The following is a 21876-nucleotide window of genomic DNA, read 5'->3' as shown; positions in this document are numbered from 1 at the left end:
CATGACTACCTATTAATACTATAGTACAAATTTTAATTTCACAAAGGAAGAATTTAAACACATAAATTTTTCACCACAAGGACCCCGTCCTTATATAACTTTCACTGCGGCTTGTAGTCCGATTTAAATATTTCACATCATATAAAAATGTGAGGATATCGTCCTCATCTTTGAATCATAGGTATTTTGCACATTGTGCCAACTGAAATTTTTCATTCCCTTTCTTTCTTCTTTTTAATAAATTCCGTAAACGGTTTTCACAACACATAATGAACCCCCATACCAATAGGGCATATAATTCAAAAAATTAAAATTAATTATTCCGAAATCACATCAAACTCCACTGTAGTGAGTAATAGAAAGTCATTTTTGGACTTATAGCCCTCAATAGTGAACAAAAATAAAAATGATAGACACGGACTAACATCATCAAATCTCTAAACATGGATAAACACGTGAGTGGTGTACAAAATCACTAACTCACCATACATGGAGCATGATAGGAGGTCTCACCCCGATAATTGGAATTGAATCAAAATAAGAACAGTGTTCTTGTATTACAAATTAAATCATACATGTAACAACACCATTTGGTGTAGAGGCCTCAGCCATACCATATCAATTATATCAATGGGCCGGGCCTCCCCCTCTAGGGTGCCCTCTACCCGCCTGTCCTCCACCCCTAACTGACTGTGCATGTGGGGTAGTAACTAGAATAGAGCTTGTAGCCTGAGTATTCTGATGAAATCCGCCTCTCCCAAGTCTGGGAAAATCTCTCATGATATGCCTAGTATCACCACACTGATAACAACCCCTCTGCGGGTTCGGCTGCTCATACTGAGTCTGTGCCGCATAACTAGAATAACCATTATAGGAACCCTGTGCCGGTGGTGCATTAAAAGATCTTACTGGAGCACCCCGAGTATTCTGAAATGTAAAATTATTAAGGACGCGGGAATACTGGCCAACATATATACATCACGAGCCAAAACTGATATAACACATGACCCCGCAATCTGATCGTTGATAGTGGACTCCCATCACTTGGCGCGAAGCCATAGAACACAGTCCGATGATGCACAATACTAACCTTCACCGCTCGTACGTCACCAGTCATAAGACATATCAAGCCATTTATTGGGCACATTTCATCCTCGTGACAGACAAAATTGCTTCCTCGAGTGCCTTGACTTCTAGTATGTACCTTTCACTAAATGAAAATCCCATACGAACTACATAGTCTCTAATACCACCAACTATCTTCAGATCTACATCCACCTCGTGACCCTACCACGATTGTGATGATTAGGCAATTAATTAAACCTTCTTAAGATCATACTTATCAACCAGATGTCAGAACCTGCTGCACCCCATGTGCACAACTAAATGATCTCTCAATACTTCCGCATCCTCGATCTAGACGACACGTTATAGCAATGGTTGAGCAACTCTGGCTCCCTTATCTGTAGTATCATGAAACATTTATGCATAGTTGATATCGAGTGCGCAATTTCATACACGAGTGGATGAAAAAGAACATAAGATATATGCTTCAAGCTGAATAAATACCACACGATAAGGAATGAAATAAGTGAAAACTTTTCCTACTAGCTATGTAGCCTCTCAAAGATAAGTACATACGTCTTCGTACCGATATGCAAGACTCTACTAAACTCGTTCGTGACTCGTAGAACCTATGAACCTAGAGCTTTGATACCAACTTGTCATTTGGAGTTGTGTACAAAGAGTTATGGTGGATACACTACAGGCTGTCTAGGAAGAGTTTGGAAATCTCTGCTCCACATGGCTGACTTTGGAACCTTATATCTCGCAATCTATAAGGAATTGGGAGATGAGCAACAAATAAAAGTTATATCCCTTGGAGTCTAGTTTTCAAAAAGTCAAACTATTCATCATTTGAAGTTTTATACAAAATGTTATGACCATTATACTAGAGGTTGTCTGAAAAGCATTTGAAAATGGCTGTTGAAGAATTTGTTCATCGCGAACGTGAGGGGAGGGTCGCGAACGCGAAGAACAAACCCCTCGGCAGCAGAATAAACTCCAAATTCGTCTCATTCTTTCATTTTTGGACCAAGAAAGCTTGGGTGAGGCGCTATTTCAAGAGTTTTTCAAGGAAAACATTGGAGTAAGAATTCCTAACTTGATTTTGGTTAAATTACATGAATCTATTACTGTTTTTATCACTAAATTAGTGAATTGGGTTGAAAATGGTAAAAAACCTCTAGCTTTTAATTTAAGATTTGAAGGGCTATCCGTTATCGGAATTTGATAATTTTGGTATGGTTGAACTCGTATCGGAATGGGTGTTTGAATTTCATACAAATTCTGTCGGATTTAGAATAAAATTTTAAGCTGGTGTTTATCATCCGGAATTATATTCGATGAATTTTAATGAAATTATACAATTAATTTGGATAGATTTGAGTTGTCTGGAGGTCAATTCAAACAAGAAGGCTATTTTGGAATATCAGCCTAACTTCAAAAAGGTAAGTATCTTGCCTAACCTTGAGTGGGGGTATTACCCCTTAGGCATTGAGTCTTATGTGAAAATTGTGTGATTGAAAGTCGTGTACGCAAGGTGACGAGTACGTACTTAATTTATATGTGCAAATTATATTGGTTAAAATTCAAAGACACTCTTATGTATTAAATTGAAAAATTGTGGGAACTTAGTAAATCCTTGAATTGTCATGCCTCGTTCATTATTGAATCTTTATCTGCAAATAATTATTAAATAAGTTTAAAATGAGGCATTAATTTATATTTATTAAAATCTGGATTAAAGAAGGCGTTGTCCTATGCTGAGTTACTTTTCCATCTATGTTGTTGTTTTGACATTTTATATACGTTGTGTGGAGCCTTGGGCTATTTTTGAGAAATATATTGATTTTACTATATCATTGAAATTGGTTGTGGTCATTGGGTAAATTGTGATATGAATTGATTGTGTTGTGTTGTCGTGATAATATTCCATGTAAATTGTTGTGTGATTTGAGTTATTATCATGAGGATATAAGGGTGGCATTTCACTGTTGATATTATGTGGGTATAAGGGTGACATTTCATTGTGGTTATATGTGTTGGGATATTGTATGGGCGTAGTGATAAGGGTGGCTATAGGAGCGATAAGGGTGGCTATTGATATTGTCAGGGTGGAGGGATAAGGGTGGCTATATGAGAGATAAGGGTGGCTATTGTCAGTGATGATATGTGATGATGTGGAGTTATTGTGTTGGTTATTTTAATGTGATAATGTGGGGTTATTGCGTTGGTAATTTTCATGTGATGTTGTGATTTTCCTTGTGTTTAATTTTATATCTTGTGCAACTTGTCTTGTTGTTTCGGTAAACTTGATAATAGTCTGAACTATGTTGAAATTGGGAGCATGTGGCTATTGCCAGGCAGATTATGTTATATGGGATCGGGTTACACGCAACAACATGTATGATTAATGTTATATGGGATCGGTTTGCACGCCGTAACAGATATGAAATGTGGGCATAAGGTGCCGAGGAAAATATGATGATGATATTGGCACGTGAGTTATCCGTACGATTGTGATAGAGATATTGTCACGAGGTGCCGTGGAAATATGAAAGTGGGCTGAGACCCGTATTTTATGATTATGAGATGAGGTGTCACAATGTGAGTTTTATTTGAAAGGATTATATTTTAAAAATATTATTTGAAAGAATTATATTCGAAAGACATTTATTTGAAAGAATTATATTTGAAGGATACTATTTGAAAGAATTATATTCGAAAGATATTTATTTGAAAGAATTATATGTGAAGGATATTTAATTGAAAGAAGTATGTTCGAAATATATTTATTGGAAAGGATAATATTCTAGAAATTTCTATTAAAAACTTATAGATGAAATATGTATATTTTGAAGGACTTGATTATTGGTTGTACTTGTGTTCATTACCTGTTTGAGCAATATTTATGGAGTTCTTGCTGTCTTTTTGTTTACATCACTAGTTGATTATTATTGCAATCACTGCTATTTGTTTTTCTATTATTTTTGTATATTATATTGCACATATTATTAGACTAGCGAGTGTCTTGACTATACCTCGTCACTACTCCACCGAGGTTAGTCTTGATACTTACAGGGTACCAACTGTAGTGTACTCATACTACACTTCTGCACATTTTTGTGCAGAGCCATGTATTTGAGATATCGAACTCGGACAGAGTTAGAGTGGGATCGCAAAGATTCAAGGTAGAGCTGTTTGATCGTCGCAGTCCCTTGGAGTCTTTCTATTTTATTGTATTGTTAATCATTATTCAAACAGTATTGAGTATTCGATCCCTGAGTTAATTTCATGTATTTAGTTAGAGTTCGTGATTCAGTATTTCCAGTCTTGGGAGGTTGTTTGTAATTATTTCCGCTGTTGGTTTCGATTATAAAAAAATGTCTTGAATTGTTTTATAATTGGCTTACTTAGTCTTAGAGACTAAGTGCCATCACGACGCCTGTGGTGGGATTTTTGCGTTACAATAACCATGTCTTTCTCGAACCTGGATTTCCAACGGTCAATATGGACATTACCCGGGTATGGAAACATTGAGGCCAAAGTAGCTAGTGCATCAACTAACTCATTGTGGAATCGAGGAATATACTTGAACTCGACGGACTTGAACCGCTTGCTGAGATCTTTCACATGTTTCCTGTACGGGATGAGTTTGATGTCTCAAGTTTCCCACTCACCTTGGGCTTGCCGAATGATCAAATCAGAATCCCCCCATGATTAATAATTCATCTACATCTAGATCAACTGCCATATGCATGCCCAGGATGAGAGCTTCATATTCGACGGTATTGTTTGTACAGAAGAACCGGAGTCGGGCTATGGCCGGATAGTATTAACATGTGGACGAAATCAGAATTGCTCCAATCCCGAAACCTTTGGCATTTACAGCCCCATCAAAGAACATTTCCCAGGCATTGGTGTTCTATGGAACTACTTCAACCGAGTGTACTTCCTCGTACGGAAAGTAAGTGCTTAGGAGTTGGTATTCATCATCAACCGAGTTCTCAGCTAGATGAGCAAGGCTTAGGATTTCATCGTCGTGCGAGTGACATGGACTATGTCAAACTCGGTGAGCAGGATCTTCCATTTTGCTAACCTTCCAGTGGGCATTGGCTTCTGGAATATATACTTCAAAGGATCCTTCCTAGTTATGAGATATGTTGTGTAAGCCAGCAAGTAATGTCTGGGCTTTAGGGCGACTCAAGTTAGGGCGCAACAATTTCTTTCAAACAAAGTGTACTTGGCTTCATAAGTAGTGAACTTCTTGCTCAGATAGTATATGGTTTGTTCCCTCTTCCCGGTCACATCGTTTTTCCCCAGGACACAGCCAAAAGAATTCTCCAGGACTGTCAAATATAAGAACAAAGGTCTTTCTGGCTCGGGTAGAACCAACACTAGCGGATTTGACAGGTATTCTTTGATTTTATCAAAATCTTATTGGCATTCCTCTATCCATTTGATTACCACATCTTTCTTTAACAGCTTGAGTATGGGCTCACAAGTGGTAGTAAGCTGAGCGATGAACCTGCTGATGTAATTCAATATCCCTAACAGACTCAGAACCTCTTTCTTGCTTTTTGGAGGTGGAAAATCCCGAATAGACTTTATCTGTGTCGAGTCTAATTCAATACCCCTTCGATTGACTATAAATCCCATGAGCTTCCCAGACGGAACTCCGGATGCACATTTACCTGGGTTCAATTTCAAGTCATACTTGGGTAGACACTCAAAGAACTTCCTCAGGTCCCGCACATGGTCTTCTTGCATTTGGATTTAATGATCACATCATCCACATATACCTCAATCTCTTGATACATCATGTCATGGAAGATGGCAGCCATATCTCTCATGTAAGTTGCCCCGGTGTTTTTCAGACCAAATGGCATAACCCTGTAACAGTAAGTTCCCCAAGGTGTGGTGAAAGCAGTCTTTTCTGCATCTTCTTTCATCCATCAGAACCTGGTGATACCCAGCATAATAATCCACGAAAGACTGTATCTCATGTTTAGCACAGTTGTCAACAAGAATTTGGATGTTTGGAAGTGGATAGTTGTCCTTGGGATTCACCTTATTCAAATCCCGATAATCAACACACACTCGGGTTTTTCCATATTTCTTTGGCACTGGAACCACATTAGCCATCCACGTGGTGTATCAGACCGCTCGGATCATACCAGCTTTCAGTTGTTTCGTGACTTCTTCCTTGATCTTATCATTAATATCGGTTTTGAACTTTCTTTGCTTCTGTTGGACATGTGGATAACCGGGATAGGTAGGCAATTTATGTACCACCAAATCAATACTCAGCCCTGGCATATCATCATAAGACCATGAAAACACATCTTTGAATTCAAACAAAAGTTGGATCAAGGCATCTCTAGTTCTTTCGTCATCGTAAATGCTTATCATGGATTCTTGGATCTCTTAAGAACTTCCCAAATTAACTGGATCAGTTTCATTTAAGTTTGGCTTAGGCTTATTCTCAAATTGTTCCAATTCTCGATTTATTTCCCTAAAAGCCTCATCTTCATCATATTCCGACCCTAAAAGTTAGACAGTATTTTATGATATGGGCATAAAGTCCGAAAGCATGTCAAGTTATTTAAGTCCGCATTATTAGAACTGAAAAGAAAAAGATAAGAAAAATAGCAAAATCAGAACAAAAGAAAAGAGACATCTATGGACGATGAAATATTGATTCTATTTCATTGAATTGAAGATATGAGGGTCTACATCAAAATTAAAAGACAATAAAGTAAAACATTCGAGTTACACCCTGAAATAACTCGTAATGTAGAAGAGATGGAAAGACTAAACTATCGGGACTCCCGCCTGACAGGGAATAGGGTAGCCTCCCAGTTCTGGAGCTTGAATTATGATCTCATATACTGCACCTCAGCACTGCTCGTGCCTTCCCCTGGCTAGACCATGTGGGACTCATATAGGATTTGTTTCAAGGCTTCGTAGATATCATCGACTTCTTCAGTCGCAAAAGCCTCTTCTTCTTCCATATACTTTGGTTTGACAAATGATTGGGCGAGATGTGGAATGGGCTGGGACAGGACCCACCCTTTTTCTTTGCTCTCATTAGCCCATGTTCTATCGGGCACTGTAGATCGAAAACCCACACCAAAACACTACTCATTAGAGATTGGGGTAATAGGATTAGTAATGCCCTGCAGAGATACTCTGAGCCCCTTTCCAGGCTTGTACCCATTTCGAATTATTTGGGTGGTGACCATGACCAAAGCATTAGACAAGCAAGGTTGAGGTAATGGGGCACCTTCTTCAAATTGGTCGGGGACCACAATTTCGAAAGCTTGGCACACAATATGCTCACTGCCTTCCCTAGCTTCAAGACACGGGACTGAAGGGTCCCGGTAGATGGATTGCTCGTCTTCTCCATGGACAACAATCTCTTGATTATCATATTCTAATTTGACCATTTGGTGAAGAGTGGAGGGAATAGCTCCGGCAACATGAATCCATGGACTACCCAGGAGGAAATTGTATGAGGGTTCCATGTCCAAAACTTGGAAGGTCGCCTCAAAATCCATAGGGCCAATAGTCAAAATCAGATAAATTTCTCCTATTGTGTCTCTCTTGACCCCATCAAAAGCTCGTACGCAGACGTTGTTAGCCCGAATTCTTTTTGTTCCAATCTCCATTCTCTGGAGTGTTGAGAGAGGGCAAATATCTACTCCGGACCCACTATCCAATGTCATATTTTTCACATAATAACCCTCACATTTGATAGTTAAGTGGAGGGCTTTGTTGTGGGCAGCTCCTCTGGGGGCAAATCATCGTAGCTGAAAGAAATCTTGTAGACCTCAAAAAATCTTTCGCCCATTCTTTCCAATTATTCGACAGAATTATCAACCGGGACATGCTCTATTCAATGTTTTGAGGAGAAATTTCCGGTGTTCATCCGAACTCAGTAGCAGAGATAAGAGTGAGACTTGGGAAGTAGTCTTCCAAAGTTGGTCAACTATTGAGTATTCTGTAGTTTTCATCTTTCTGAAGAACTCTTCCACTTCCTCGTTGCTTACAGGCTTCTTGGATGGCATTCATTTATCCTTGTTCAGTTTGGAATTCTTTACCTCTTTTGGGGTATGGTACTTCCCAGACTGATTCGTCTCGTTTATTTCTCCCATAACCCCTTTCCCTTTGTATGTAACTACGTTTTTGTTGTAGTTTCAAGGGACATCGGTGGGATCTTTCATAGGACTCTGTGGTGTGAGGATGATAACCACGGGCTCAGTCAGCCTTGGTGAAATTACCGGAGCCCGTGCCACATAGTTCCCCTTTGGTACATATAACACTCAATGTAGCCTTCATTTACTTGAATTTTTTGGGAGTGTCAAGGATAATCTATTCTTTTCTTAAGGCCTTAGGAACATAGAGAACCACGTTCTTGGCAGGTGTTGGACCATTTTTTGTTTCAACGGCTTGAGGAATCGGGGCAACCTTATTTTCGGTTTTGGCTAGTTTCACCGTCGCTTTAGGTCTTGCCACTGAATTGGCGATGGAAACACTGGCCTTTAATGCCGGGTCAAACTCTTTGTCATCATAAATCATGCCAATGATCTACCCATTATTGTGAGAAGGTAATGGATTGTTGGTCACATTAGATATCTCCTCGTCCCTCAGCACAATTCTTTTTTCTTCAATCAGACCTTCGACCGCCCTCTTGAGGGTCCAGCAGTCTTCTGTATCATGGCCTTCTACTCCTGAATGGTATGCACACCTAGTACCGGCCCTATATGATAGGGATTCAGGATTTTGCCGATTGGGAGGTACATGTTGCAATAGACCCAGTTGAATTAACTGTTGAAGCATGCTAGAGTAAGATTCGCTAATAAGGGTGAAATTATTTCTCCTAGGAGGCTCACGAGGGCATGGATTATGTTTGTGTATTTTGTGGTGGGCGAGGGTTATAAGGAGCTTTGTAGGGATGGTTATTTCTAGGAGGTGCAGCTCAGGTTTGGTTGTAATGTGTTTGGGGCCGTGTGTAAGGTTGGGCATTCATCAACGCATAGTAAGGTGGAGTCACGGCATAAGCTGCATCTTGATGTGGGTTATAGTGTTGTGGGGTTCTCGGTGGCATATAAGAATGGTCAAATGATCGGCGAGATCCCCTCGAAGCCATCATGGATCTCTCCTCCCTCTTTTTGCGAATAACCAAACCCCATGAGCCATTCTGGATGTCTTGTGATGTAGCTTTCAAGGTGGCTTGACTCAAAATTCATCCCGTTCTTAGATTGTTCTCTATCATCTCCCCAATCTTGATAGCCTCAGCAAATGGCTTGCCCATAGAGGACATCATATTATGGAAGTAATCAACCTCTTGGGACTGTAGGAAGACTGTAACCATTTCTACTTCATCCATCGAAGGTTTTACTCTGGCGGCTTGCTCACATTATTTGACAGCATACTCGCGGAAACTTTCCGCAGTTTTCTTCTTCAAATTGGACAAGTAGTTTCTGCCGGGAGCGATGTCCATGTTATACTAGAATTGTCTGACAAACTCTTGGGCCAAATCATCCCATATGTGCCAGTAGGTGATTTCTTTATCCATGTACCACTCGGAGGCGATTCTTGTTAAGCTTTCTCCGAAGTAGGCCATCAGAAGCTCTTCTTTTCCACCAGCCCCTCTTTACTGATTGCAATATCTATTTAAGAGGGCGATTGGGTCTCCGTGCACATCATAATTTTTGAACTTCGGCATTTTGAAACCAGCAGGTAAATGAACATTGGGAAACATGCACAAGTCCGAATGGGAAACACTTTTTTGGCTACTAAAGCCTTGCATATTTTTCAAGCTCTATTCTAAGCTTCTCATCTTCCGAGCTAATTCTTCCTGCTCGGGATTTCTAACTGTTTTTTCTTGCTCAATCGGAGACTCATACTGCGGCTGTTGGGCATACGAGTCCGGAGTGACATGAGTCATATCAGGATGAAATTGCGGACCTTGGAAGGTAAATGTTGGGGGTTCAAAGCATGGCCTGGGCACAGGTGGTTATGCCATGGTGAAGACCGGTGGTGCGGAGAACAATGTTGAAGATGCCTCAGAAAACGGTGCCTAGAGGCGGACCACAGAAGGCATACCAGTAAAGTTGGATGATATAGTAGGGTACCCAAATGGGATAAATGGGTTAGACATAATGATGATGGTGGTTCCACTCGTCCTTGGGACCAGCTCGGGGAATTCAGGAATTGCGTGTGGCGGTTCCCTAGCATTGGACCATGCGTCCACATTTCCAGCATGCGGAGACGCAACATCTTATTTTCTTCGACAGTTGCCGATTCGGGTTGTGAAATATCCATCTCAGGGTTGTCCTCAGTATTAATAATGTGGAGATTGATTTATGAAGCCATTGGAACCTTTCCTTTGGATCTTGTAAAATAGGGGTCACAAGCCAGATTACCGACAAAACCAACCACCTGAACATAACCTAGCTTATTTGCACACACAACAACCTTGTCAGTTTTGAGACATTTAACAGATAGGGAATCGCACATTGGGGATGCAATGCACCTGAACAGTTAAACATTTCTAAAAAAAAATTGGAACGGCTGCGTGTTTCATCCCGGCTTTTCACTATCTCTTTTCCACTCTGTAATTCTTTTCTTTCATTTCCACTCTCTTTTTCTTTTTTGTTTTGTCATTCCTGGTTTTTCTCTCGTTGTCATCACTCCTCATTTTCTCTTTTATTTTTGTCACACTTTTCTTCCTTTTCTTTTACTTATTGTCTCTCAATTTTCTCTTCCTTTTTTTTTGATTTTCACTCAGATTAATTATGGTTGTGATCGCATCCAATAAGGATTACCTACGTATCATGAGACCATATGAATCAGACCATTACGTAGTTTAGGGAAATAAATGCAAAATGAAAGCGAAGAAAATTTTGGGATTTTCAATATTTCATTAATTAAAATCTTTTTGGTTTTTTTATTACAAAGACTCGAAGACAAATGATAACTGACTTAGAAGGGAAAACATACAGACTCAAAGCAAAATAACAACAAACTCGAAATGGACGAAAGGACAAACAGACTCAATTCGAGAAAAAGTGAAATACAAACTCAAAGACCGAACAATCAAGAACACATATGGGCCTCAAATGTTATTCTGGGGGCCTGCGGGACATTAGTCGGTCTCGGTAGGGGCCTACGTGCAATCTCTTCTTGAAGGAACTCTAGATCGTCCATGACCTGGCGAGCGAAAGACAACACTGAAGCAAAGAACATAGCTCTAGTCATACCCGCACATTCATTGCATTTCATTGTAGTGTAATCGGCTATTTCTTTGATTCTATGTTTAATGACACCATTTTCTTGGAGCAACCGTCCAATTTGTTGTTCACGGGCTTCCACCACCTGCATGGTCGTGTTGTTTTTGTCTTGTAATTTCAACACACTCTCTTCCAAATGGTTAATCAGTTCATAAAAATGTTCTCTTTCTGTCTTGATACCCTTTACCTGCTGACCCATTTCATTTTCGAGGGTGTCCGGCTCTTTCCTTAAAATCGCGACTTCTCTCTCATATCTTGCTTTAACTGGCGGGCTGATCTTGTCTGTTCTTCTGTATCTTTCTCCACCCTCGACCGAGCTTTTGCCAAATCTTTCTCGGCCTTTGTAAGGTCGGTCACATAGTCATGCACTTTTCGCCTCAAGTTGCTTATGATTTTTTTGTCCCTCTCACTTCTTAGCGGCGTCTTGGCGGCTATTTTCATTTCCCGGAGCTGAGCGCGGAGGGCTTCGTTTTCCCAGGCCAACCTTTTATTTTCTCCCTCATCTTCAGCGGCTTGCAACCCACTTTCAAATTTGATGGTTATGACTAGATGTTTTAGTTTGTTGATGGTGGTCTGGTATTCCTTCTCTTTGGCTAACCAGACCCACTGTTCTTGTGCCCCGTCAGTGAAATGTTGTACATGGGGCCTTTTGGCGGGCTGTTCTGACTCTTGATCGACCCGAGCTCTCTTTCCATACCATGCTGTGTAGTTAGACTCTACCTCACCAGATGATAAATCACATACCTGAGTCTGAGGCTCCAAAAACCTACATTGATGCCAAACCTGGCGAACCTTTTCTTCCGGGAACGCAGCCCCTGGACGTAGCTCAATAACCTGCCCACTCAGATCTTCATCATGAGGGACTATTTGATTCCTTCCCAACTGGTGTAGAACCCGATACGGAGCGTATGGTTGAATACTCCGAAGACTCATCAATAAAATAAAGCACACGTCGGTAGACATGTAGATAACCTCGTTGACCGGGAGCCAACTGAAAGTTCACTCAATTTGCTTTATGGTTAAAGAACCCAGATGTGTGAACCATGCTTCAGTACCTTCCGGCAACTCATAGCCGTTTACCCTATTTTTGTATTCTTCGATGCAACTGAGCCAATTAATCTGTAGTTCATGTATATTGGGCGATGACAGAGATGTTCTACCAGCCACATTTGCAAAAGCAGATTACAACCCTCAAAGAATTTTGCACCAGCTCGACATGCAGTTAGAGCTCAATAGATCTCCGCGAAAATCATCGGCACAAGAGTACCATTGGCCTTCTTGACCCGAAAGTCAGCCACCCCTGCAAGTCCCAACTCTATGTGTCTGTCATTCCTTGGGCATATCAGAGTGCCCAAGAATGCGACTACGAAGACTAAACCTCTGCGTGATTCCCACTTGTTTTTCTTCCCTTCGTGACTCAAACCAGTGTCTAGAGCCTCAAATCCGTGGGGGACCCCATACCGGCTATACAAGAAGTGAAATGTACAGAAACCCTCGGCCAAATTTTCACTCTTAACTTGCTAATTAATGCTGAGAAGGTCCAAAAATTTATGAGGGGTCACAGTTCTGGGTGCTACTAGATATTGATGCCTAAGACTCCTGTCAAAACCGGCATAACTTGCTATCTCCTCCAGCGTAGGGGTAAATTCAAAATCTAAGAAGTGAAAAACATTGTGCCCTGGGTCCCAGAATGGCATCAGTGCCTCGATCAGATCAATGAGAGAGATATTTAAATTGTTTTCAGAAAGATAATTTAATGATTAAAAGCCTAGAGTTCAAGTTGTAGTGTTATAAATTTGAGTTGTTAATCTTTTTTTATCTTTTTTCAGCTAGACATTTTCTATTTTTTTTATTAACTATGTAAATTAGGAGTGTACATGGAACGGGTTAGTTCAGTTTTTATCAAAACCAAACCAAACCAATTATATCGGTTTGGATTGTTCGATTTTGTTGGATTTTTCGGGTTTTTTGTTATATAAATATTATTTCAATCTTACTTTGTTAAATTTTTTAGAACTAAATATATGTTCAGTAAAAATTAAAAAATTGACAAACATATGGTCTATTAAAATATTCTTATGCGAGAATTTTCTTAGTAATTGAAATTCATGAGTTTTGTCAAGTGAAATTGGTGATGAAAATGGAGAAGACATCGGTAATGGAGAAAATCGGATAAGGGAGAAAGAAAAAGGAAAAAAAAAAGAGAAGAAAAGAAAAAAGAAAGAAAGAAAAGAGATAGGTAAAGAAAAAAAGTACTAATAAAAAGGAAATAGTGTTTGTAATACACTTTAATACAATAACGAAAGAACTAATTAGTTCGGGTGGATTCCGTTTCGAAAAGGGCATATATTGGTCAACTGTGTAACTCTAAGGGTATATATGGACCAACTATGTGACGGTAAGGGCATATTTGAGCTAAAGTATTAACGAAGGGCAAATGTGCTCAATTTCGTATAGTACATTGGTATATTTGGACATTTTCCGTTGTGTGATACAAGTTAACTCATTGTACTATTTTCAAGAAAATACAGAACCTATATATCAATATAATATTACAATTACGATTTCGGTGTAGCAGGGTGTTTTAATATTGTTGTCGATTTAGCGAAACAGGATTATCATTCATCATTGCAAGAACTTATACTTTTTCTTTTGTCTTTATTTTATAATTAAACATATTTTTTAATAGTCTCATGTGACTTCTTAATATATTTTTTTCCTTATTTATATGGGATACACGCGCAAAACACATGTCCAGAAATTAGTATAATTAAACATGAAATCAATGTTATAAGAGAGTCATGTGATATTAAAGATAAAATATGAAAGTTGATATTATAAAGTTACTAAAAATAATAGAAAAACGCATTCTTTCCCACCATATAAATTGAGTCGAAGGGAGCAGTAATAATTCATATGAAAAGAGAAATATATAGAAGAAATACAATTATTTACATGAATCTGCCACTAAGCGTCTAAGCCTACATCAACTATGAGAAATAGGTAGTCCACTATTTCAGAGATAAAAACTAAGGAGAGTAACATTAATCTAGATATAATATTATAATAATCTATGAATAACTACACATAATACACGTTCAATATAATCTTTTAAGAAGAATTAAGAACCATTACAGCTTGACATGTCGTTTCATAATATATCGTATTGTATTGTACTGTATTGTCTGATAAATACAATGTTTGAATAGATTGTATCGTTTACTGTATTTCATGATGTCACACGCCAAAAAATATAAAGCATAAACTTGCAACATTACTAAGAAAAAATAGGATACGAAGGAGAATCATTATATAAAAAAGTAGGGTAAAGGCTAATATATGTTTATTTAATAATAAAGAAGGGTAAAATGAGAAAAGAAAAAAAAAGGTAATGATGTCACCACACTAAATCCGTCGTTACATAAAGTGGCACTTATTGCCGTTACGTAACGACGAATTTAACAATACGATACAATAAAATCTAAGTAATAATCAAAACAAAAATTATATTTAAAGTAACAATACAATACGATACAATAGGTAACAACCATCCAAACAAGCTGTAAGAGTCTGCTGAAAGGTAAGAAAGAAGCTTTACATCTAGAGTTACAATCTCTGAAAGCCAAATATTGAAAACTAATTTTAGCAGTGATGAAAGAGCAAAAGTTTCTTCAAAAGACAACGCCATTATCTTCAGCAGAAGCAGAATATAGCTCGACAACAGAAGTAGCTTGTGAAGCAGTAACAGGTTAGAACAATTCTTAAGGATCTACGGACAATTCGAGCAAAAGGATCCTGAAACAATCAACCGTGACGACATGTCCACAATTGCATATTGAGCTTCGTCATCATTTCACCCAATCCCGAGGCCTATTCTTCATTTAAAAATATACATGAAAAAGAAAAGAAAGAAGAATTATTAGAGTCAAAGAACAACAAACCAAGTGAAGTTCCACAATTAGGGTCTGAGAAGGATAAAGTGTACGCGGACCTTTACCCCTACCTTGTGAAGATAGAGAACTATTAGAGCCAGAGAAATGAAAAGAAAAGACAAAGGTATTGGATACAGATGCTAAGAGAAGTTTGACTTTTTGTTGCGACTAAAGTAACCACAAAAATTACAAAAGTCGTAAAGGTCGGTGCTGAAAGTCCAATTTCTTGTAGTAAGAATCAAGGTTAATATGTTCTTATTATCCAGACCTTGAGTGGAAACTCTTTCAGCATCCAAATTAGGCTTCGCTTCTTCGGGATGAAGTGATGCATTTGCTCTCAAATCTAGTTTTTAAAAATTGAAACAAGTCAAAACTGAAACTGAAGATGAATATAAATCCAAAAACAGAACATTAAGTTGAAGTAAAAGAAGCAGATAAATGGTGTAAAAGTGATGAAATAAGTATAACATAAGGTTTTAAGATGTGAAACTTGCCATAAAATTTCAATATAGGTTTCTCTCCCTTGGCAAATATCTCAAACATTATGCGATCTCCTTCCTTTAAGAAATTAGCAGCGCAAAATTTACGCCATTCCCCTCCAATGAAAGTGCTGCCAGCAGAGGAGGAATACAGCCTAAATTCCAATGACCTTTGCTCAGAATCTCTTATCGCTATCGTACATTTCCTGTTGCTGAGGCCATTTTCTCTTGCAAATAGTTTTGGAACATGCTGAAACACAGTTTATAACCACGTAAATTGTTCATATTTAAGAGTTCATCTTATTTTCCTTTTATCTTCTTAAGTGTAACAATGAAAGTAGAATTTAGTTTTAAGCTTACCATCCTACATTTCGAAATGTGATGGAGTTTGACAGTAGAAATGAAATGATCAGGGCGAGACAGAGGCATGTCCTTAGCCGCTTCTACATCGGGGAAAGCCTTGTATGATGACATGATGTTGGGTTCTGGTTTTTCTGTAGCATTTGCTAATTGCATACAAAGTCATGTCAAATATTTGGCAAAAGTATTAACAAAAGAACATATCAACAGTATAACATAAAGGAACCCCGGTGCACTAAGCTCCAGCTATGCGGGGGTCCGGGGGGGGTCCGGGAGAGGGTCGGACCACAAGAGTCTGTTGTACGCAGCCTTACCCCTGCATTTCTGCAAGTGGTTGTTTACACGGCTCGAACCCGTGACCTCCTGGTCACATGGAGACAACTTTACGTACTAGTTACGCCAAGGCTCCTCCTTTATCAATAGTATAACACGATATGAGAAAACTTACCCTGAAACTTCCTCATTGGAGTTTCTGCATTAGTAACAGCATGAAATTTCCATATAGATGTCTCTTCATCGGTAACAACTTCAAACACAATACGATCTCCCTCCTTTAACCGATTATCAGCAATGAATTTACACCATCCATCTCCAATACGGACTCGATTTTTGTAATCAGAACTTAGCTTTAAATTCCATAACCTTTGTCTTTCATCTCTTATAATCAAATCGCACTTCTTGTTGGAGAGACCATTTGCAAATTGTTGAGCAAGGTACTGACAAATTGTATTACCATTTGAACAAATCATTAAAACATTTCATATTCTTCAGATTTTCACTTAAACAAGGATAAAAATAAGCAAAATAGTACACATACTTCCTTTAGCCTGACGATTCTTGAAGAGTTTAGGTGAAATTTATGAATTCTAAGACTTACCAAGTAACCATATGTTAGGCAATATGGTTTAATAGTGCATACAAAATGAGAATGACCAACATGCTTGTCAGTAGCAGCTTCCGCATGTGAAAAATCCTCGTCTGACGACTTGATGCAGGGGCTTGGTATTTCTATTACATCATCGGGGCTTGGTATTTCTGCAAGTGGCTGTTTCCAAGCCTCGAATCCGTGACCTCCTGGTCACATGGCAGCAACTTTACGTACCAGTTACGCCAAGGCTCCTCTTTATCAATAGTATAACATGATATGAGAAAACTTACCCTGAAACTTCCTCATTGGAGTTTCTGCAGTAGTAACAACATGAAATTTCCATATAGATGTTTCTTCATCAGTAACAACTTCAAACACAATATGATCTCCCTCCTTTAACCGATTATCAACAATGAATTTACGCCATCCATCTCCAATACGGACTCGATTGTTGCAATCAGAACTTAGCTTTAAATTCCATAACCTTTGTCTTTCATCTCTTATAATCAAATCGCACTTCTTGTTGGAGAGACCATTTGCAAATTGTTGAGGAAGGTACTGACAAAGTGTATTACCATTTGAACACATCATTAAAACATTTCATATTCTTCAGATTTTCACTTAAACAAGGATAAAAATAAGCAAAATAGTACACATACTTCCTTTAGCCTGAAGATTCTTGAAGAGTTTAGGTGAAATTAATGAGTTCTAAGACTTACCATGTAACCATATGTTAGGCAATATGGTTTAATAGTGCATACAAAATGAGAATGACCAACATGCTTGTCAGTAGCAGCTTCCGCACGTGAAGAATCCTCGTCTGACAACTTGATGCCGGGGCTTGGTATTTCTATTACATCGTCGGTATTTCTTGAATGGCTTAAATAGCACGACGTGGATGGCGAGGATTGATATAGTCGATCACCACTTGGGATTGAGGCGTAGTTGTTTGTATCTTCAAGATATTAAATATGACAAATTCCATTTAGAAAAGGGAACAACATTTAACTATCTACCACACATTTCGGCTAATTTCTTAAACAAAATAAATTACATCACATCAGTATTTTCTTGTATTAAGATTAAAGGACACTTTAGTTTCTCTTTCTATTCTACTTTTTCTTACTACTCCCTCTGTCCCATATTAATCGGTTGTCATATTTCCGTTTTGCATGCCCCTTAAGGAATCATAAATAAGAAGTATTTTTTTGCCTAATTTATCCTTATCTCTATGCAATAAATGTGCATTCTATTAGTATTGCTTACTTTCAAGACCATTAATATTATGGGCAAAATGGGGAATTGATCATTCTATCTTGATTTTATAAATTGACAAGTATTACCGGACAAACATTTTTAGTAACCTCACAATTAAAATGAGACAGGGAGTATTAAATGGCATTAAGCATCATACTGTTTATGCATCAGTACACAAAAAATAAATAATCAGGAAAATAACTTCCATAAATAACAGAAATGTCAAATCCGAAAAAAGAAAGTTGAGAACCTAAATAACTTCACCTTCAAATTCAAAATTCTTGGAAGCCTCTCCAAAAGTATGTGTTGCTGCTGCTTCTTCTTCTTGCAAATACTCCGCATATTCTCTGTTACAGTGACTTGAATCAAAGATCATTACCTCAAACTCCATGTTTCCTTCATATCTGAAAACCAACATATCTCCCAACTGCAAATCATTCTCTTCCACAAATTCTGCCCAACCTGCTTTGAATCGATAGTCGTTCACCTTCACCAGCCAGTATTTATCCACCCTTCTCAGTACTGCATGTTCATGCTCATGTCCCTTTAGATACTTCAGAAAACCTTTAGGAATTTTCTGCGGTACAACACAAACTTAGAGTTGCCTTGTTCCAAATCATCAAATTGTTTTATTTAGTATGTGAAACAGTATTATTTTTCTACCTAGATAAACAATTAAGAAAAGGCAAAGGGTCAAATTAGCCCTTGAACTATGCGAAATGATCTATAGCTGCCCCATGTTAATAGTTGGGGTTAATCATGCCCTTGCTGGGTCATGGTTTGCTGCCCTCCGTTAATAGTTGCTATATTTGCTCTTATCGACTAATGGAACTTAGTAGCATGGTTTGCTGCCATGTGTCCAAAATTTAATAACGAGAAAAGGGTCAAACTTATTGCCCTCCGTCATTAGTTTCAGTCAATCATGCTTTTCCGGTAGATGTGAATTCTCGAAGGGAACGTGGCAAGAGAGTTGCTCTATTTGATGGAATTGAGGAAGCTGGTATAACTTATAAAGGCTTCTTCATCATACCCTTCGCACAAAATTGATGAACAAGAGAATGAGAGGGTAATAGATTGATTACATAATATGGTTAATCTGCTAAAAAGATCGTCCGCTGACACCACCCTTCTTGTGACACCCCTCGCCCAGTGATTCATTCCAGCCGAGAACCACCACTACCAGTAACTTTTACAGTTGCCTGAATTTTCTCCGACCACCCTCGTCTCATCTCGTCTCCTCCTAGCTATTTCGATAGAACCCTCTCACCTATCAAACCCCGATTATTTGGTCATTGTCGACTTGTCTCCCATTTCCAGATTCTTTATCCACTAGCTGGTATCTTTTCGCCCGAAAATGGTTTATCTGTTGTAGTGGAACATTGTTCCACTGTTGCCATATCTCCAATTTGTGTCTGTTTAGAAGATTAAAATGGGCGGGTTTTTTAAGGGGGGGGGGGGGGGGGGGGTGATAAAAAGGGATAGTTAATATTTAAGCCGCTAATGCCATATCTAGGCCATTTCACATAGTTCTGGACCTTTTTCTGTTATTAAATTTTGGGCACGCGGCAGCAAACAATGCTAATCAGAACAATGCTAACATATTGGTCAATATGGGCAAATATAGCCTAGTTTTTAACAAAGTAATACCAAAGCCGTGATTGAACCTATCTATTAACAGAGGGCATATCTAGAGCTTTTTCCATAGTTCAAGGACAAATTCGACCCTTTTCATGTTCATATAGACTATGGTTTTTAAATTTTAGCGTTTTTCTTTTCTGTCTTCGGAGAACCGCCTCTGCCTATACACTAGCCTCCCCAAACCCCGACCCCACTGCCCACTGGTAGGATTACAATGCGTTTGTAGTTGCTGTTGTTGTTGTAGTGTTTTTCTTTTCTGGGATAAATTGTTCTACCTCCATATCATATACTAGTATAAATATATAGGAAAGATGAAATAATTACTAAAAAGAGGGTTAATTTTGACTGACCAGAGCGTGCTTGAAACCTGGCAGAATAGGTTTGAAAAATTGAGGCTTCACTGGACGAACTTTCATGGCCGCCAAGTCAAACAAATGCAGTTAGTATAGACAACTGCATTTGAAATTGATAGAATTGAAAGATTGATACTTTAATTCAGTTCAGGGGATCAATTATTTGATAAGTGAAACTGGAAAGAAATGATTGTGGAATGGAATAACCCACAGCAATTGTAGCTTTTACTGTGGGACTGCGTAAAACAGAAGAATTTTTCACTGCAGCCGAACGAATAAATTGAAAGAGGAACGGTAAATGGGGTTCAGCTTTGCTCAAGTGAGTTTGGCGTCGATAATGTCAATGGTAGGTTACATTATTAACATGTGTCCTCGTTAGTTAATATACATTGAAAAAGAGATTATAAAAATTTGTGTGGACTATGAATTGAAATCATATTATTTAGGTAAAGGAAAAAATTTCAAGCTAAAAAGGAATGACATATGAATTGAAACAAAGAGAGTATTTTAGTTAGTATTAAATATTAATGGTAACAAAAAAGAAAAAATAAAAATAAAAGGAGATATTATGCTTACTTTACTTATCTTGATTTATTAATAATTTTTTAAAATTTATTTATCATTAATATAATAACTGTTATTGTACTTATTTATCAATTTTGCCCTTTCTTATTACGTTGTTGAATTAAAAGAAAACAAGAACACGACCATGGACACATAACACTAATCATCATATCCATCAAAAAATTGAATGACATTTTTATCCATTATCTACACACCACTCCTATAATATTTTTGTACTAAATAATAAATTTATCTTTTAATAAATGATAAATATATAATGATGATGCATTCAAAAGTACAATCTTTCAAATTGTAATGGGTAGAGCAATTTGTAAACATAAAGTTTAATTCATACCAGGATCTTGAACATGATAATCTTACATATAATCGTTACAGAAAAACATACCTGAAGCGAAAGCCATTATCGTGAACCGGAACGTTAATTGGAATTGGTTTCTCGCCCCTTGCCTAGCTTTTGTTACCGCCGACTTTAGTGATGGAAGAGAGAATAGAAAATACAGTAACCCTAATGGGTGGGGAGAGAGCCAATTTATAGAGGTTCTTACTTAATCCGGTACGTCCATCAAGTAACCGATCGGACGAATGAGATTTGCTCATTAATTAAATATTAATTAAGGGCCTTAAACATACTGGGCCACCAATATACGTAGGAAAATCTTATATTCTCCCACTTGGCCCAATAATCACCTAATATTAATATTTAATAATATAAGAACATTACTTGCGCATAAACAAATCTCTTCTATAATGTCCATCATAAATACCATAATTCGATAAACTACTAAATGTGAGTTATGGTGGTTATATATATAATTTGTCTACATACTCCCTTCTATATACTACAACATTAGTAACTCATCGTATCAGGTCTATAAGCTATAAAATATTATGGTCCACAATAATATCTCATTGAGACTTATCCTATAATATCTCAAATAATAATTTGCACCCCATTATGAGAAACATGAAATCATTAATGTATATCAGAAACACATAAATGAGCTTAGAGTGTCAAAACATCATAAATACATTAGTTATAAATAT

General features: G+C 38.0%; 2 protein-coding genes across 8 annotated transcripts in view; one reads left to right on the top strand and one right to left on the bottom strand.

Moving 5' to 3' along the window:
- The window catches only part of LOC107758999 (B3 domain-containing protein REM10-like), a 159213-nt gene that overhangs the window by 62461 nt on the left and 74876 nt on the right, over window positions 1–21876 (top strand). The gene's annotated exons all lie outside the window — the stretch shown is intronic.
- LOC107759000 (B3 domain-containing protein REM17) lies at window positions 14847–20691 on the bottom strand. Of its 7 annotated transcripts, none has more exons than XM_075230629.1 (10): window positions 20245–20691; window positions 18521–18833; window positions 17719–17954; window positions 17290–17557; window positions 17009–17205; window positions 16580–16847; window positions 16132–16277; window positions 15787–16021; window positions 15561–15635; window positions 14847–15235 (listed from the first exon to the last, which is right to left on the bottom strand). In XM_075230629.1, the coding sequence occupies exons 1-10, from the start codon at window positions 20308–20310 to the stop codon at window positions 15231–15233; spliced, it is 1809 nt and encodes a 602-aa protein (XP_075086730.1). In that variant the 5' UTR covers window positions 20311–20691; the 3' UTR covers window positions 14847–15230. The 7 variants fall into 7 exon arrangements, with proteins under 7 accessions (XP_075086730.1, XP_075086729.1, XP_016432342.2 ...); XM_075230628.1 differs by having other exon boundaries at window positions 14847–15230; XM_016576856.2 differs by having other exon boundaries at window positions 14847–15230; window positions 16132–16265.

Source organism: Nicotiana tabacum, chromosome 15, assembly GCF_000715075.1.
Source record: "Nicotiana tabacum cultivar K326 chromosome 15, ASM71507v2, whole genome shotgun sequence".
Taxonomy (NCBI): Eukaryota; Viridiplantae; Streptophyta; class Magnoliopsida; order Solanales; family Solanaceae; genus Nicotiana; species Nicotiana tabacum.
The sequence above is the reverse complement of the archived record's forward strand: the minus strand, read 5'-3'. Positions and strand labels throughout refer to the sequence as shown.